The sequence below is a fragment of the Nannospalax galili genome, unplaced genomic scaffold (genome assembly GCF_000622305.1).
Source record: "Nannospalax galili isolate Female #2095 unplaced genomic scaffold, S.galili_v1.0 scaffold589, whole genome shotgun sequence".
Classification (NCBI taxonomy): domain Eukaryota; kingdom Metazoa; phylum Chordata; class Mammalia; order Rodentia; family Spalacidae; genus Nannospalax; species Nannospalax galili.
The window spans coordinates 2,022,500-2,038,643 of NW_008360324.1; the positions used below are offsets into that span (position 1 = coordinate 2,022,500).

Below are 16,144 nucleotides of genomic sequence, written 5' to 3' on the forward strand. Positions count from 1 at the left end.
CCTTTTCTACAGAGCGAGTACCAAGAGAGCTGGGGCTACAGAGAGACCCTGTCTCAAAAAAAAAAACCCAAACATATATATATATATATATATAGTGCATTGGGCACAGGCTTTCAATCCCAGTCCCAGCACTCAGGAGGCAAACTACTTAGGACTACATCCTGTGTCTCACCACAGATCTTTGTGAGTTCAAGGCCAGTATGGTCTAGATAGTGATTTCTAGCCAGCCAGGGCTACATTATGAGATTCTATTTCAAAAAACAAAAACAAACAAACAAACAAAAAAAAACCCCACAAAGGCCGGAGAGATGACTCAGCAATTAAAAGCACTTGCTGCTCTTCCAGAAGACTCTTGTTAGGTTCCCAGCATTCCCAGAGCAGCTAACTAAATGTCAGTAACTTCAGTTCCAGGGGATCTTGTATCCTCTTCTGGCTTCTGTGGGTACATGCACATGGTGAACTTACGTACATGCAGGCAAAACACTCATACACATAAAATAAAACAAAACAAATAACAGAAACAAAAAAACAGAGACTGAAGAGATGAAGAGATGGTTCAGTGGTCAAGAGCGCTTGCTGAAGTTCCCAGGTCCATAGGCTTACAACTGCTTCTAACTCCAGCTCCAGGAGTCTGATACCCTCTCTTGGCCTCTGCAGGCACTGCACTCACATGCACAACACCCCCCCCAATACCCCCGCCCCTGCCCCAGACACACATAATTAAAATCTTTTAAAAAAGAAAAGTATAAGCAAAGATAAGCAATTCCACTTCATGTAAAGAATATATACATATATAATAGGCCCAACTTCAGAAACCTGTGACAAACCAGTTCTAGATAGAAATTGTATCATTCTACTAATATACTGATATTTTAAGTTAGCTTTTGATTTGTTTTTAGTAATGGAGGCAGAATTCAGGGCTTCCAACATGCTGGGTAAGTTCTCTACTATAGCATCAACTCCTAGCCCTGATTATTATAATTTTTTTTGTTCTTTTTGGGACAGGGTCTCTCTGTAGCCCCAGCTGGCCTGGAACTCTGTAGACCAGGCTGACCTTGAACTCACAGATATCTGCCTGCCTCTGTCTCCCAAGTGCTGGGATTAAAGATGTGCACCACCACTCCCTGAAATTATTATAATTTTAAAAGAAATTTTGGGGCTGGAGAGATGGCTCAGCAGTTAAGAGCACTGACTGCTCTTGCAGAGGATCCAGGTTTGATTCCCAGCACCCACATGGCGGCTACAAACCATCCTTAACTCCAGTTCCAGGGGAATCTGAAGCCCTCTTCTGAACTTGGCAGCATTGCATGACACAGGTGTGCTCACGTACATGTAGGCAATACACTCATACACATAAAAATAATAAATAAAATTCTTTTTTAAAAAAGAAATTTTATGTGTATGAGTGCATACCAGAGGAAGGTGTTGGATCCCTTGGAACTGGAGTTAGAAGCAGTTGTGAGCCTCCATGTGGGTGCTGAGAACCAAATCTGGGTCCCCTACAAGAGCCCCAAATGCTCTTAACCACTGAGCCACCTGTCCAATCCCTGATTATTGTTTTTTAAATGCATAGTATGTTTACAGATGCGCCTTGTATCTAGGCTGCATTGTTTGTTTTGTGATGCCAGGGATACAAACCCAGTATCTTGCACATGCTAGGCAAGAGCTCAATCACTGAGCTACATCTTTGGCCCTTTATTGTGGTTTGGTTGAGTCTCCTGCCTACTTGCTAAAACCTAGGCTGCTCCACTGTCAAGAGAAATTGAAAGCAAAGCCCTAGCATGCATAAGACCCTGGGTTTAATCTCCAACACCTAATAAACTGGGTATGGTGTTACACACCTTGTAATCCTAGCATTCTAGAGGTAAAGGCAGGAAGATCAGGAGTTCAAGGTTCTCCTAAACTACATAGCCAGTTAGAAGCCAGCCTGGGCTACATGAAATCCTGTCTTAAAAAAAACAAAATTAGGGGCTGGAAAGATAGCTCAGTGGTTAAGAGCACTACTGGCTGCTCTTCCAGAGGACCCAGGTTCAGTTCCCAGGCCCCACATGGCAGCTAACAACTGTCCATAACTCCATTTCCAGGGAATCTAACGCCCTCTTCTGGCCTCCATTGGTACTGCACAATATGGGCAAAACACCCACACACATCAAAAAAAATTTTTTTAATATTTTATTATTTTTATTTTATGTGTATGAGTGTATTGCCTGCACGTATGTGAGTGCTCCTGTGTCGTGCAATGCCTTCAAGGTCAGAAGAGGGCTTCGAATTCCCCTGGAACTGGAGTTAAGGACGGGTCATAGCCGCCATGTGGGTGCTGGGAATCAAACCCGGGTCCTCTGCAAGAGTAGCTAGTGCTCTTAACCACTAGCCATCTCTCCAGCCCCTTTCTTTTTTTTTAATATAGCTCTCTGTTGGCATGGTGGCACATGCCTTTAGTCCTAGCACTCAGGAGACAGAGGCAGGCATATCTCTGTGTGTTCAAGGCCAGCCTGGTCTACATAGCTAGTTCCAGGCTAGATGGGGGTACGGGGAAACCCTGTCTCAAAATAAAAAAAAATATGGATGAGAATGACTTGTCAGTTGAAACCAGAAATGGTCTCATGGAGAAGATAGCAAAGTGATGGGGACTGAGCCCATTGAACCAGGCCAGTATGTGAAGGTGCTAGAATGCATCCTAGGATCCTGGGACTTGACCTCATGTGCTGGGGAGTCGAGGCTGGTAAGACAAGATATACACAAAGACTTACTATTCTTTCTCCCAAGCCTGATCCTTCTTCAACTGTGGCGCTCTGTAGCAATCTGCCTGCTCTGAACTCCCTCAGTTCCCTGTTGACACCCTCTTGGGCATGTCCCATCCTCCACCTTACAATAGAAAGATTTGTGTAATCTCTTCCCCACTACTTAGCTCCTCCACAAGGACAGGGATGACAGTCCAGGCAGCTGCACAGCCACCACAGGCCTGGCACCCGTGGCAAATGAGTCTGCTTAACCTAAGGCAAACTGAATGGGATGGAGGAAGGTAAATCACTGATGCTGTCAAGTAAGTTCCTGTGCTCAATATATTGTTATTATTAATGTATTAGTTCTGCTTTGAAAATGGATCATTTAGGGACTAGAGAGATGGCTTGGTGGTTAAGAGCACTGACTGTTCTTGCAGAGGACCTGGGTTCAGTTCCTAGCACCCACATGGCAGCTAATAACTGTCCACAACTCTGGTTCCAGGGGATCCAGTGCTCTCTTCTAGCCTCCATGGGCATTGCATGACACAGGTGCATTTACATACATACAGGCAAAACACTCATACACATAAAATAATAAATAAAATATTTAAAAATAAACAAAATGGATCATTTAAAGCTTAGGATGTAGCTCAATGGTAGAGGGCGTGCTTAGCATGCCTGGGTTCCATCCTCAGCATTACAAATGTGGAAATGCAAAGAAGGAAAGAGGGAAGGAAAGAAAGGAGGGAAGAAGGAAAAGAGGGAGGGAGGGAGGGAAGGAGGGAAGGAGGGAGGGAAGGAAGGAAGGAAGGAAGGAAGGAAGGCTATTGAAGTGAACGTGCACATCCCAGCCCTGGCCTGGATGGAGCCAAGGCATCCCAATCCATGCTGTTTGTTCTCCAGCCTCTATACCTGAACTCCACTAAGGGGACTGGCTGCTACTGATTTTGTCCTTCAGGCCCTTTCACCTTGACATGGTATGTAGGCGCTGGGGAATGACCTTAGCAGACTTGCACAAGCACTTTTCCCTGGCCCCCAAATACATAAGTCCTGATAGGGCCATAGCACTCCCTGTCAGAGGAGGAGTTAGAGACTTGTTCCCCAGTAAGGTTTTGGAGAAGCTAAGAAATACCCCTGTCCAATCCCTACATTGGCCTGAAAGAAGAATTTTCCTGAATGTAACATTACACTAGATGCTTGAGATGGATGGACAGATGGATGATAGATACACAGAGATAAACTAGACAGACAGATAAGTAGATAGACAGACAGATAGGATACATTTTGCTTAAACCAGAGAATGGGGAAGTGAAGAGGTCAAAAGGGAGATTTCTGGGAAAAGTGAGAACAAGACTCCTTCACTAGCCACTATAATCACTGAGGAAACTGTTTACAAGTTAGCACAGTTAGCACAGGGTGGGGCATAGAGAACATTCAAGGGAGATGTGTGGTGACAAAAGAAGGTAGGGGTCACACCCAAAAGGGTTCCTACTGTTCCCCATCCCAGATGGAGAACTTTGATGAGCAGAGGGTTAACATAGGAACAAAGTCTCATGTGGGCTACCCCTCCTCTAGGGTCTAAATTTATCTCGTCCTGGTAAAGATGCCTAAGCTATGAGGAGGGCATTCTTGGCCCTTCCCAGACGGTGGCCACTTTGTCTCCCGACTCCACATTCTGGAGTCTATACAGAGGGTGACCTCACTGCCTCCAGCTCCCAGAGCTGCCCCATCACACGCCAGGATTTGGTTTAGTGGAGGAGGCTGTGGGTTTCCAGCCACAGCTCACTTTGGTGCTTTAGGCTTCCGCTGCCACCCAGAGACCTGGCCTTTGATTCCCACATCCTCAGTCTCCCCAGAAGTGCTCTACCTCACTACAGTAGCATCCTGTGTACCTTCACCCCTGGGAGAGGCTGCGAGGGCTGACTGGCTGCTGTGTCCCCACCCCTCCCCCCTTCCTCTGCTCACATCTGCATTTCTGAATCTTTGTTTTCCATGCTTATGCCTCTAGTCTTCAATTCCCTGTATCTATCCTCTGGGCTGCTCTCTTTTCCTCTGGAGTGTCCTCTGCCTCTTCTTCTCATCCTTCCCCTCTCCGGCAGTCACTAAAGTCTAGTACACAAACAGCCCTGAAAGCAAGCAGCCCAGCCTCTGGCAGGCCAGTAGGCTCTCTGCTAACCTTGATCTGACAGGAAGCTGCAGCATGGGCTGGACCTGAGGGGTGGATGTACCAGGAAATGGCCACAGAGTAGGAGGGACACAGTGTACAAAGAAAAGTGGACAGATTTGAGAAACCCACAAAGGCCTCAAGGGAGGACAGGAGGGAAGGAAGGAGGGAAGGAGAGAGGGAGGGACTCAGAAAGGTCATTAAAGCAACAGCCACCCTTCACAGGATCTGCTATCACACAAAGAACAGAAAAGGCAGAGAAGAGGCAGGCAGGGTACGTGCAGAGAGCACTAGACCAAAAGAGACAAAGAAGGGACCAAGCAGGGGATGCTGTCAAAATGGCAACAGGTACCACACATCCCCCAGGTGCTTGAGGTTCCTGCTGCTCTCATCAGGGTCCCCAGAGATGGGAGGGGAGGGCAAAGCCCCAGCATATCCCCACCACAGTGACAGTCTGTGGTCCCACAAGCACTTTTATCTTCCCCTCATGGCCCCCAAGTCAGCCCACTCAAGCCCAGTGTGGGATGTGCCCCCTGCCACATACCCTTCAACTGCTGACTGGCGTCATGTAAACTTCCTAGAAATGTGACCCTCTAAGCCACCCTTGTGGTTTGGTGGCTGCAACCTCTGTCTCCTTTGTCTCAAATGCCCACATGGGGGACTCTGTGCCCCCCTCCTTCCCTTGTCTCCGATAGAAAGGCATAAACAGAAATACAAACAGAGCTCACCCTTCACCTCCTACAAACCTCAACACCCACCTATCAGCATCCTCCCAGCACTCATCTGATTTCCCATTGTCGTCGAAGGTATTTCATTCGACAGTTACTACGCATCTAAAATGTTCTGGACCCCAGGCACCCAACTCCAATCTCTGTCACTTCACCACTGTGGCCAAGAATGAAGCCTAAGCCTTGAACCAGGTAGAAGGGGAGTTCCTATTTAGAGTCAGACCTCTTCTGTGAGTGCCCCAAGCTGAAGAGTAAAGTGGCTCCCAAGTATCTGGAACTCGCTCCTCAGGCGGCCATTTTGTATCAGCCAACAGACTCTAAGACAGCCCGAGGAGTTGTCAGAACAAGAAACAGCAGTGATCTTCATCAGGCCCTTCTCCCAGTTTTGCATTCAAAAAAGAAAAAAAAAGGCAAAAAAACTAACAATGTGCTCTATAAGAGCAGGACATTCAGGACGAGCTATTCCAATGGCAGTAGAATCTTTGAATTATCAAGAATGGAACCTTTCTATTTTGAGAGCTCATACTGTACCCCAGGAGACTCTCTCCCAGAATAAGTCTATGAACTGCAGGCAGAGGACACTCAGGGGCACAGCATGGCTCCAAGACCACGTGGTGTTAGGAGAGGGGCAAGGCCTGAGGGTTTGGTGGCAGGAGGCTAGAGTTCTATAATTCACCTCATCTTTAGGACTACTGAGTCCTGCCTCATGCCCACTCCCCACCCATCCCACTGGGATCTTTTTTCTAACTCTGCTGGCCTCTTGAGACAGCAAAGACCAATTCTCTTAGAATCAATTTTTATTTTTTGTCTTTTTGATATTTTGTCTTTTTTATTTTTATTTTTTTTTTCCAGAGCTGAGGACCGAACCCAGGACTTTGCACTTGCTAGGCAAGCGTTCTACCACTGAACTAAATCCGCAACCCCTTTTTTGTCTTTTTGAGACGGGGGTCTCCCTGTAGCTCCAGCTGGCCTAAAATTCACTGTGTAGACCAGACTGTCCTCAAACTCACAAAGATCCACCTGCCTCTGCCCCCCAAATGCTGGGATTAAAGTCACATGCCATCATGCCTGACTAGAATCAGTTTTTTTAACATGTTTACCCCCAAAATTTTATCTATTCCTTTATAACATTTCATAAACAAGGGCACAATTTTCACACTTTCTGAGAATCTTAATTTTCCCTTACTCAAGCTAATTAAAGGTGTCTTTAGACATTTGTCCAAAAATCCTAAATATCAATCCCAGCACTCAGGCAAGCACCTTGTTACCAACGACTAGGGAGATGGGGTGGAAGATCACTTGAGCCCAGGAGATTGAGACCAGCCCAGGAACATAGCAGGACCCTGTCTCAAAAAAACAACTCCTAGAAATTCACAAAAGAAGGCAAAAGTTTCAAAATACACGTTAACACAAAAGAATCTTTAAAAGACCACATGGACTAATGAAACATTTCTAGGTGTGATCCTTGGTGCAAATTTGTAGTGAAAGGAAAAGTCCTTGCTTTTCCTGCTTTTTCTGTTTTTATTTTCCTCTTCATGCCTTGTGTTTCCTCCTCAACACCTGCTCGTTCTTTTTCTCTCCTCTCCTTAACTCAGTTTCTGCTTTCTCTCTCTTCCCATCTTTACTTCCTCCCCAGCCGCCCCAGGCCCCACTGCCATCTGCGTCTTTCTCAGCCATGGCCTCTCTGATCTTGCGTTCTACTCAGTGAGCTTGAGTACCCGCTGCTCCAGGTACTGTTCTATGCCTGGGTAGGGGGCGGGGGCACAAATGAGTATGACTTAGTGCCTTTTGAAGCTCACAATTCCAGTGGGAGATCACTGTTCATGACCAGTTCTGAGAGAAATGCAAGAGAACTGGGCCAGAGCTCCAGGCAGAAAACTGCATCCAGAATATTCCCGCACATCGGCCGCCATGTCTGCTGCCCCTTCCAACCCCTCAGAAAGAATGAAATCCACGTGCCCCTCTTACCTATGGCCAGTCCTTCCTTCTGCTTCTTGCACAGGTGTTATCTTTGAGGGTCCGCAGCTTTGTGAACAGGTGCCTAGTTGGGGAGAGAGTTTTTCTACTTTTGCAAAGCCCTTCGTAAATGAAGAGACAGGAAGCCTTGGTAGTGAGGCTCCTCCACACCCAGGACCTGAGCCAACCCCCTGGGGTCCCTCCCCTCCATCTTCAGCTAATAGCTGAAGAAGTTGTCGAAGTTGAAATGCTGCACTGGAAATAGTTAAGCAGAATCAGGCTAAAGCTTAGAATGTCACTGCTGCCTGTTGGGTGGCGAGACAGAGAAAGATTGTAAAGCTGACACAGTCAGATCCGGCCGACGTGAAGCAGGACTTGGTGGCACTACGTGTAATCCCAGCACTTGGGAAAGTGAGGCAGAAGAATCACAAGTTCAAGGCCAGTCTGGGCTATATACCTAAAAAAAAAAAGAGTAAATAAAAAAGACTATATCAATGGAAAATTTAGGTTACATTGCCCAACTGGCCCAATAAGTCAGCTGGTTATAGATGGCAAACAACCTAGAGGTAAACAGCCAGGGCCAACATGGCTCCCATTGCTGCTAAAGCTGTCCTGCTCTGGTTTTACCTCATGCCATTCCCTGAGGCTGAGTAGGTAGCCAGACAGCTTCCCTATTGCCAAGATTAAAAAGCATGGTTAGAATCTGGCATAAGCCGGGTCTGGTGATGCACACCTTTAATTGCAGCACTTAGGAGGCAGAGGCAGGCGGGAGAATCTCTGTGAGATCAAGGCCAGCCTGGTCTACATAGCAAGTTACAGGAGAGATTGGGCCACAGGGAGACCCTGTCTCAAAACAACAAGAAGAATCTTGTGTGTATGTCTTCTGTGCAGAAAAGGCCTAGGTAAGCCCTTTAGAGTACATGGCCCCTGTCCTAGTTACCTTCCATTGCTGAGAAAAAAACACTGACCAAACCAGGCATGGTGGCACACCCCTTTACTCCCAGCACTTGGGAGGTGGAGGCAGGTGGATCTCTATGAGTTCTAGGCCAACCTGGTCTATATAGCGAGTTCCAAGCAAGCTGGAGCTACAGGGAGACTCTGTCTCAGAAAAGACCCCCAAAAAACTAACACTGACCAGAAACAACTTGGGGAGCCATCTCTGTAGCCTCATAAAAAAATCTTAAGAAAATAAAAGGGAGTTGTTTTTTTGTTTTTTTGTTTTTTTTTGTCTTTTTGAGACAGGGTCTCCCTGCAGTCCCAGCTGACCTGAACTTACTATGTAGACCAGGCTGGCCTTGAACTCACAACGATCCACCTGCCTCTGCCTCCCAAGTGCTGGGATTAAAGGCGTGCGCCACCACCCCCAGCTAAAAGGGAGATTTTTTTAAAAGTAGCTAGTTCAGCTTGTAACACCAGCGATATAATATAATATAATAATATAATATAATTAATATAATACAAGTGTTCCTACTTGAGAAACCACCTGAGTTGTCTTCAGGAAAAAGCCCTGTATGCTGCTTCTCCTTCATAATGCATTGTTCTCAATGGTTGCGTTTTAATACAGTTAGTGTTTACTGCTTCATCAAAGACATTCTTCAATAGAACAGGCTTTTTTTTTTTAAGTGTCTGGCAGTGAAAGACCATGGTACATTTTGGTGCCACTGCCTTGATTTGTGTCCAGGCAGCAGTTTCACCTCAGAGTGTTTTCAACATCATTGTAATGTCCACATAGTAACAGATGCAAATAATGTCCTGTCATTTTATGAAGACAGCTTGCTCTTTAAGACCCTGAGGAAGAGCTGGGGTCTACAGCTTACACTTAGATTTTGAGAACCACAAATCTAGGGAACTTTTATCTGTTTTTCAGATCTTAGCTTTTCAGTTGTTTCCCAAGTTGGTTTTCTCTTCCTTCTTAGTAGTAGAATGCTCAATTATTTTTCTTAGCGTGTGTGATAAGTGCTATGTGTATGTTCTTGTTTATGAATACAGGGGCGTGTGTGTCATTGCACATGTATAGAGGTCAGAGGACAACCTTGCCACGTTGGCCGGCACCCTCCTCCTTGTTTGAGAAAGGGTCACTGGTTCGCTGCTTCATGTGCCAGGGCAGCTGACCCTGGAGATTCCTGGGATTCTTCTGTCTCAGACTTCCATCTCACCATAGCAGTGCTGGAATTACAGACATGCGCTATTGTATCCAGCTGGCTTTTTGTGGAATCTGGGCACCCAAACTCATGTTCTCACATTTGTGCGGCATACTTTTTACCCACTGAGCCATCTCTCCAGTCCAAGAACTCTCAATTTTTAGATGAGCTCAGAACTACCTAAATTATTATTTATTTTTGAGATGAGATCTTACCTTGTTGCCCAGACTGGTCTCCAACTCCTGGGCTTAAGCAATCCTATCTTCAGCCTTTCCTGGAATGACAACCCTGTGCTCCCATGCCTAACTTTAACTATCCAGATTTAAGACATTTCAACTCTTCCTTTAAGTCATATATGACCAAGTGACCCAGTTTTAGCTAATGAATTTAAGTGAAATTGTTAGGCATAACTTATTGCTGTTCTTTAAAAGCAGCCAGGCCATTTTTATTTGTTTGCTTTTTGAGACAGGGTCTCACTATGTACCCCTAGCTGGGCTCAAACTCACAGAGATCTACCTGCCTCAGCCTCTTTGAGTGCTTGGATTAAAGGCATGTGCTATCATTCCTGACCTTCAGGCCTTCTTTCTTGCAGGTAGCTATGCAAACACCAGCCCTATAGCTTATAGCCAGCCTGCCCTTCTTAATTACATTACCAAGCAGGCTTCTGTAGGCAACTAAGTTTGTGACCCTGCTCCTGTCCAAACCCATCCATCTATTCACCCATCCATCTAATCATTTGTCCATCCATCCACTCACCCATCCACCCACCCACTCATCCAGCCATCCACCCACCCATCCATCCACTCACCCATTCCCCCCCCCCACCCCCCCCCATCCCCCAACTCATTCATTCACCCATCCACTCCATCCATCCATCCATCCATCCATCCATCCATCCAAGTATTCAAGGACTGCTAAATATCCACCAGCATAAGTAAGACACTCTAGTCAGTGCTGGGATGTGATAGCGAATATGACAGGTATAGGATCCCACAAGCTCTGGCTTGTGACACAAATACTCCATAATGAATGATCTCATTCTAAGTGGGCAAGTACTATAAAGGGCACTCAATGATCTTATCATAAAATAGCCTTACTTCAACTAGAAGTATATTGTAAGTACTATGAGCTTCTGTACTGCTTCAAATGGACAAAAACTCAAAATAGTAGCTTGACCATGACTGCAGTTTATTTCTCACAAGAAAGAAGTCTGGAGTGAGTGGGTCAAAGGGACGAGCACCTTGGCCCTGGCAATCCTTTCATACCTGTATTACAGACCAAGTTCTCAGATGTTTTTGGTGTCCTTGGAGAAAGAATTTGAGGAAAAGCTGGTGTGATGGTGACAACACTCTGGAAACTGAGGCAGGAGGATTGCCGTAAGTTTAGGCCAGCCTGGGCTATATATAGTAAGAAACTATCTCAAAAAACAGTGTGGGGAGGGGGGTGCTGGAGAGATGGCTCAGCCAAGAGGACCCAGGTTCAGTTCCCAGCACCTATATGTGTTAGGGTTCAGATCTACAGCAACCCCCTCCCCAAAGCAACAGGGCTTCATGGTTTTGCAAGCCCTCTGGAATTACAGGAACTGAGTTAATGAGCACCGTAACCACCTGCAGACAAGAGAAACAGACTCCCTACACCTATGACCCAAGACCCCACTGCTACAAGAGGCGTTTTGGCACAGCTTGCTTCCCCTTTGATAATCTTAGAAGATAAACAAGCCCCTGCACCCCAGACCCACTGATGTAGGAGCTCTCTCAGTACAAGCTACTTCCCCCATAAGTTTCACCATGTGTAGCTACTTCTCCCTAATAAGTTTCACCATGTGTAGCTACTTCCCCTGATAGTTTCACAATGTGTAGCTACTTCCTCCTGATAAGTTTCACAGTGTATAGCTACTTCCTCCTGATAAGTTTCACAGTATATAGCTACTTCTCCCTGATAGTTTCACAATGTGTAGCTGCTTCTCCCTGATAGTTTCACAATGTGTAGCTACTTCCTCCTGATAAGTTTCACAATGTATAGCTACTTCCCCCTGATGATAAGCTTCACAATGTATAGACCCCTTATCCCATGACCCAGATCCTGGCTGACAGAAGGAACAGAAGGAGGCGGTTTGATAGAGGCTATTCTCTCCTGATAAGCCCTGGGCTCTCTCCCCAGCCAAACTTGTTTTTTAAAAATATTTTCCATGCCAGGCGTGGTGGCACACGCCTTTAATTCCAGCACTCGGGAGGCAGAGGCAGATGGATCTCTGAGTTCAAGGCCAGCCTGGTCTACATAGTGAGTTCCAGGACAGCTGGGGCTATAGGGAGACCCTGTCTCAAAAAGACCAAATATATATATATATTCTCACCTTCCACACCCCCCCCCACAAAAGCTCCCAGCCAACAGCCTGTAAACTGACAGCTCCTCCATCCCAAACTGGGGACTGTCCCGTGTGTTTTCCCTGCCAATTATCCCACCAGAGTTCTTGTCTGTGTCCTGGTGCTTTCTCCTGATTTTATCTATCAACATGGAGGCTAACAACAGTCCTAATTCCATTTCCAGAGGATCCAATGCCCCCTTCTGACCTCTGTGAGCCTTCCACGACAGGGGTACAACTTAGATACATGCAAGCAATACACTCATAAATAAAATAAATATTTTTAAAAATCAGCCAGGTGTGTGGCGGTATTTGTCTTTAATCCCAGCACTCAGGAGGCAGAGGCAGGCAGATCTCTGTGAGATGTATGTAGACCAGCCTGGTCTATATAGTGAGTTCCAGGCCAGCTAGGGCTACAGGAAGACCCTGTCCCCCCCAAAATAAATAAATCAAAAATTAATAAAAATAGATTCAGCAAAGAACAGTTTCTTGGAGCAAATTGAACAAGACCAGAGTATACTCTCAAAACATGGACAGCGTTCAAGCTCAAGGTGCCACAAACTTGAATTTTGAACTCATGGCCTCAGGCTTACAAGAGAAAGCACTTCATTGACTAAACTATCTCTCCAGCCCTGGAGTCTAGATTATTTATTTATTTATTTTTAATTTTTTATTATTAGGTCTTTTTTGAGACAATGTCTCCCTGTAGCCCCAGCTGGCCTGGAACTCATTGTGTAGACCAGGCTGGCCTCAAACTCATAGAGATCCACCTGCATCTGCCTCCCAAGTGCTGGGATTAAAAGCATGGGCCACTATGCCTATTTATTTATTTATTTATTTAATGTGTATGATTGTTTTGCCTGCATGTATGTAAGTACAACTATGCATGCATTGTCCACAGAGACTGGAAGGGGGCGTCAGATCCCCTGGAACTGGAGTTACAGATAGTTGTTAGCCGCCATGTAGGTGCTAGGAACTGAACCTGAGTCCTCTATAAGAGCAGCCAGTGCTCTTAACTGCTGAGCCAGCTCTCCAGCCCCAGGAGTCTGGATTTTTTTATTGGGGTCTTATCTTTGTGGGACCAGGGTTTTTTCTGGAATTGTGATCCTCTCTCCTAGAATCAAGTCCATGTGTCATAGATATTTCCCATATGGTGGATGGAGGAGTTTTTGACCCTAGATGGTCCAACAGGGACTGTTACAGAGCATAACGGGGGCGTGATTGGAGTCAATGCAGGCCAGAATATGGTTTGGTTTGATTTTATCAATTTCTTTTTTTTGTTTGTTTGTTTTTTTTTTTTTGAGACATGGTCTCTCTACATAGCCCTGGCTGGCCTAGACTCGTTATGTAGACCAGACTGACCTTGAACTCATTGCAGTCTGCCTGCCTCTGCCTCCAGAGTGCTGGAATTAAAGGTGTGGCCCACCACACCCAGCCATTGTTTTATCAATTTCCAAGTCATCATTCTCAGCCAATTATTTCCTAGCTCCCTGCCTATCCCCCAAGTCATTTGTTGAATGTATTTGTATATGTTAGTTTATTGATATTAAACTCTATGTACTATGACATTTGACTTTTTAGCCATTTAAATTTTGTTTGATGGTAATGAGTTTTCTATGTGAAAGGGTCTTATGTAGCCCAGGCTGCTCTTGAACTTGATATATAGCCAAGGATGGCCCTCAACTCTGAATTTTCCTGCATCCACCTCCCAAGTACTAGGATTATAGGTGTGCATCACCATACTCAGTTCTAAACTATTTGAATTTTATTTATTTTTGGTGCTGAGGATTAAATATAAGGACTAATACATGTGAAATATGAGTTCTGCCACTGAGCTATATCCCAGTTCATATTTAAACCATTTTAAAATGCACAGCTCTATGGAACTAAGTACGCTCACATTGTTAAACTGAAACTTTTGTTTTTTTAGACAGACTCATTACATAGCTCAGGCTGGCTTTCTTTTTTTTTGTTTTTTTTGAGACAGGGTCTCCTTGTAGCCCCAGCTGTCCTGGAACTCACTATGTAGACCAGGCTGGTCTTGAATGCACAGAGATCTGCCTGCCTCTGCCTCCTGAGTGCTGGGATTAAAGGCGTGAGCCACCACGCCCGGCCAGGCTGGCTTTTAATTCAAAAGATCCTTCTGCCAAGCCAGGCATGATGGTGCATGCTTAGAGTCCCAACACTTGGGAAGAAGAAGTAGAGGAATCAGGAGTTCAAAGTCATCCTCTACTACATAGTAAATTTGAGGCTAGCCAGAGCTACATGATACCCTGCCTCAAAGCAAAGCAAAACAAAGCAATCCTTCTGCCTTGGCCCCTAAGTGCTGGTATTATGGTGTATTCTAGTGGCCCAGACTTTAAATCAAAACCCCTGAGACCAAGAGGTCTCTGAAACAGCAAGGAAAGTACGAGTTATCAAGACTTCCAAAATAGCATTTGAAAATATATCTACCAGGCCTATAAGCCAAGAACATTTTTTTTAGACAGAGTCTCACTTTGTAGCTCTGGATAGCCTGGAACTTGCTATGTAGACCAGGCAATCCTAGAACTCTTAAGAGATCTGCCTGCCTCTGCCACCTGAGTGCTAGGATTAAAGGCAGGCTCCACTATACCTAGCCCCAAGAAATAAGAAATATTTTTTTAATTCTCTTGTTTGTAGTGGTTCTTTCTTTCTTTCTTTCTTTCTTTCTTTCTTTCCTTCCTTCCTTCCTTCCTTCCTTCCTTCCTTCCTTCCTTCCTTCCTTCTTTCTTTCTTTCTTTCTTTCTTTCTTTCTTTCTTTCTTTCTTTCTTTTTGAGACAGGGTCTCCCTGTAGCCCCAGCTGGCCTGGATTCGCCATAGAGATCAGGCTGGCCTGAAACTTACAGAGATCCGCCTGCCTCTGCACTCCCAGCACTCCCAGTACTCGGGAGGCAGATTTCTGTGAATTCAAGTCCAACCTGGTCTACACATAGTGAGTTCCAGGCCAGCAGGGGCTACAGGGAGACCCTGTCTCAAAAAAGACCAAAGCAGGGGTGATATTTATATATGAGTGTTTTGCATGCATGTAATGCCTGTGGAGGTCAGAAGAAGGTGTTGGATCTCCTGAAACTGGAGTTATGGATGGTGGTTAGCTGCCATGTGGGTGCTGGGAATTGAACCTAGGTCCTCTGCAAGAGCAGCCAGTGCTCTTAACTGATGAGTCATCTTATTCATCCTCCTCTCTCCCTACACACACAGCTTTTTTTGAGGCTGCTTATTATGTAGCCCTGGTCGGCCTGGGCCTCACTATATAGACCAGGTTGGCCTCAAATTTACAGCAATCTTCCTACCTCTGTCAGCCAAGGGCTGGAATTACAGGCATATACTACAACATGCTAAAAACATTGTTTAGAGCTAGGGAGATGGTTCAGTGGGTAAGAGTGCTTGATGTGAAAGCAGGAGGACTTGAGTTCAAATCCCCAATACCCACCTAAAGACTAGGCAAGAGTGTGCGTGCCTGTAGGCAGCCAGCCTAGCTAAACAGCAAGTTTTAGGTTCAATGAGAGGCCCTGTCTCAAAGAAGAAGGTGGAGGGCTTTAGCAGAAGATATCCCATGCCCTTCTCTGTCAGACCTATGCATGTGAGTGTCCAGGCACAGACACACATGTATACCCCCCCACACACACACAATTTTTAGTGTACAAAATAATATGGTTTCAGTAAGATATTTTCATATATATATATCACTGTTCATAACCCCCTTTACCTCTACTCTTTCTTGTCAAAGAGCATTTTTAAAACAAAAATTTGAGGAAGGAAAGTATAAGCTATTTGCAGAGACAACACAGTCTACAGATACAGGGTGTTGGGGGCGCTGGAGGGATGGCTCCACAGTTAAGAGCACTGGCTACTCTTGCAGAGGATCCAGGTTCAATTCCCACCTGACGGCTAACCATGGTCCATAAATTCAGTTCCAGAGGAACCTGGCACCCTCTTCTGACCTCCATAGGCATTATATAACATGGGTGCACCTACATACACACAGGCAATTATACACTTACACACATAAAATAAAAATAATAAGAGCTGGGTGTGGTGGTGCACGCCT

The 16,144-nt window shown here is 45.5% G+C and overlaps 1 protein-coding gene across 1 annotated transcript in view; it reads right to left on the bottom strand.

Annotated features, from left to right (window-relative positions):
* Cd4 (CD4 molecule) overlaps positions 1-4,804 on the bottom strand; it is a 20,212-nt gene extending 15,408 nt beyond the window's left edge. Inside the window, exon 1 of the mRNA XM_008825382.3 lies at positions 4,689-4,804. Within this exon, the coding sequence (XP_008823604.2) occupies positions 4,689-4,804 (116 nt within the window). The remainder of the gene's footprint in view (positions 1-4,688) is intronic.
* Between the last annotated feature and the right edge of the window lie 11,340 nt (positions 4,805-16,144).